At 52.1% G+C, this 2,545-nt stretch overlaps 1 protein-coding gene across 1 annotated transcript in view; it reads right to left on the bottom strand.

The window, feature by feature from the left end:
* The window catches only part of EMH_0079360 (uncharacterized protein), a gene marked incomplete at both ends in the record, with an annotated part of 1,451 nt that extends 348 nt beyond the window's left edge, over positions 1 to 1,103 (bottom strand). The window contains 2 exons of the mRNA XM_013500125.1: positions 3 to 63; positions 715 to 1,103. Of these exons, the coding sequence (XP_013355579.1) occupies positions 3 to 63; positions 715 to 1,103 (450 nt within the window). The remainder of the gene's footprint in view (positions 1 to 2; positions 64 to 714) is intronic.
* Between the last annotated feature and the right edge of the window lie 1,442 nt (positions 1,104 to 2,545).

Raw genomic sequence — 2,545 nt, 5'->3', positions numbered from 1 at the left:
TGCTGCTGCTGCTGCTGCTGCGCCGTCTTGCGCAGACGCATCATCTCAATCTGGCCCGCCTCCCTGCAGAGAAAACAAAAAAAAAAATAATATTTATTATATTTTTTATTTTTTATTTTTATTATATTGTTATTTATATTTAAATTATAATAAACGCTAATAGTAAGAGTCTATAACAATAAATAATAGCCGCCGCAACAGCAGACAGCACTCCGTGCATACACCGCAGGCGCAGCAGCAGCAACAGCAGCAGCAGCAGCAGCAGCAGCAACAGCAATAGCAGCAGAAACAACAGCTGCGCAGCAATAGCAGCAGGAACAGCAGCTGCAGCAGCGGAAGGTCAGAGGCATACAAAGACAGACAAAGAAAAAGAGACAAAGACAGAGAAAGAGAAAAGATAGAAAGACAAAGACAAAGACAAAGACAACGAAGAAAAGATAAAAAGACAAAGACAAAGACAAAGGCAAACAAATAGAAAGACAAAGACAAAGACAAAGACAAAGAAAAACAGATAAAAAGACAAAGACAAAGAAAAATAAACAGAAAGACAAAAGACAAACACATAACGGGCGGCACAGCATCTATGATGGGGAAAAGCAAACGAAGAAAGAAAAGTCTAAGAGATACGAACGGTGAACCTGCTGCTGTTTCTGCTGCTACTGCTGCTGCTGCTGCTGTTTCTGCTGCTGCTGCTGCTGCTGCTGCTGTGTGTACCTGTTTGTGTCTTCCTTTTCCTCTCGCGAGGGGCTTTTACTGTCTCCGTGTTTGTTGTTTTTCTTGTTCTTATCATCACCATCTGCTGCTGCTGCTGCTGCTGCTGCTGCAGTGCCTCTGACTTCTCTCTCGTGCTGCAGCAACGCCACCTCCGCCTTCAGCGCCTCTATGCGCTGCCAGTGGCGGCCCATAAGCTTTGCTGCTCTCCACACAAACAACCATAGAACGAGACAAAACAACTCGATCCATAGATTTCTTTCATGCCGCAGTTGATAGCTGCTGCTGCCTTTTAGGGGGAGTCCTGCTGCTGCTGCTGCAGCAGAAAGAGTATCTGGCTTCCCTGCTGCTGCTGCTGCTGCTGTTGCTGCATACACCTCACGCAGCTTCATAGACGTCAAACTCAATCGAATAAAAGAATATAAACAAATACATGCAGCTACACCTATCTGAAAAGGGCCCAGCTGTAGATGCAAGCAGCACAGCGACACACACGCGCGGTGTACGCGCGGCGTCGGCACGAATATAAGCAAGGCTGCTAGCAGCCCCCCAAAGGGGAGAAAAAAATAAGCAAAATCCTTCATCATAAATAAATTAATAATACTTTTCTTGTTGCTGCTTCTGCTGCTGCTCCTGCTGCTGCTGCTGCTGCTGTTGCTGCTGTTGCTGTTGCTGCTGCTGCGACCAGGAANCTGCTGCTGCTCCTGCTGCTGCTGCTGCTGCTGTTGCTGCTGTTGCTGTTGCTGCTGCTGCGACCAGGAATGACCAACACAGCAACACGCGCGCTGCTCCTGCTGCTGCTGCTGCTGCAGGTGCTGTTTCCTTTGCTTCAGATATTTAATAAATAACTTCTTTTTAATATTATAATACATACAACACACACACATGCAATTCAAAGCCGAACACAGCCTGCCAGCAGCGGCTGCTGCTGCTGCTTCCGCTCCCGCTGCTGCAGCAGCAGCAGCGGCGGGCCCCCCGTGCTGCTCCAGCCTGTCGAGGCTGCTGCTGCTGCTGCTGCTGCTGCTGCTGCCTCCCCACACACCGATAAATAAAAGGAGTTGCTTGTTTTGTGTGTTTGAGGGTAGCTGTTGCTGCTGTTGCTGCAGTTGCTGCTGCTGCTGCTGCTGTAGAAAGACACATCCCGAGCAGCAGCAACAGCAGCAACAACCGACCAAGTGACTCACCTGGTCTTCGCGGCATGCGAGGAGCAGCGCTGCTGCTGCTGCTGCTGCTGGTGCTGCTGCTGCTGCNTCACCTGGTCTTCGCGGCATGCGAGGAGCAGCGCTGCTGCTGCTGCTGCTGCTGGTGCTGCTGCTGCTGCTGTGAAGCTGCAGCAGCAGCAGCAGCTTGTGTGTATATACTGTTGAATGTAGACTCAGAAGCACAACAACCAGACGCCAGCGAAAAGGGGTCTTCGTGGGGCCCCCGCTCGGCTTGGCGCTGCGCCGTGCAGCAGCAGCAGCAGTAGCAGCAGCAGCTGCTGCAGGAGTAGGAGTAGCAGCAGCTGCCGAGCTGCCCTGCAGCAACAGCCCAGCACCCGTGCCCGCAGCAGCAGCAGCAGCAGCAGCAGCAGCAACAGGAGTGTGTGATTGCGGCTGGTTGGCTACCCACTCTGCCTTGAGAAGGAACTGCTGCCTTCTCCTGTGCTGCGTGGAGATGCAGCGGCAACCATTGCAGCAACCCTAACAGCAACGGCAGCAGCAGCAGCAGCAGCAGCAGCAGCAGCGCTGCCAACCGCAGGCGTTTGTGTGCCGAGCTGCAGGCGCTGCAGCAGCACAATCAATCCGTAGCCGCACAAATAAGAGCAGCAGCAGCAGCAGCAGCAGCAGCAGCA

This window comes from Eimeria mitis, genomic scaffold (assembly GCF_000499745.2).
Source record: "Eimeria mitis Houghton genomic scaffold, Emh_scaff5037, whole genome shotgun sequence".
NCBI classification, from domain to species: Eukaryota; Apicomplexa; class Conoidasida; order Eucoccidiorida; family Eimeriidae; genus Eimeria; species Eimeria mitis.
Note: the sequence above shows the minus strand (reverse complement) of the source record. Positions and strands in the feature narration are given on the sequence as shown.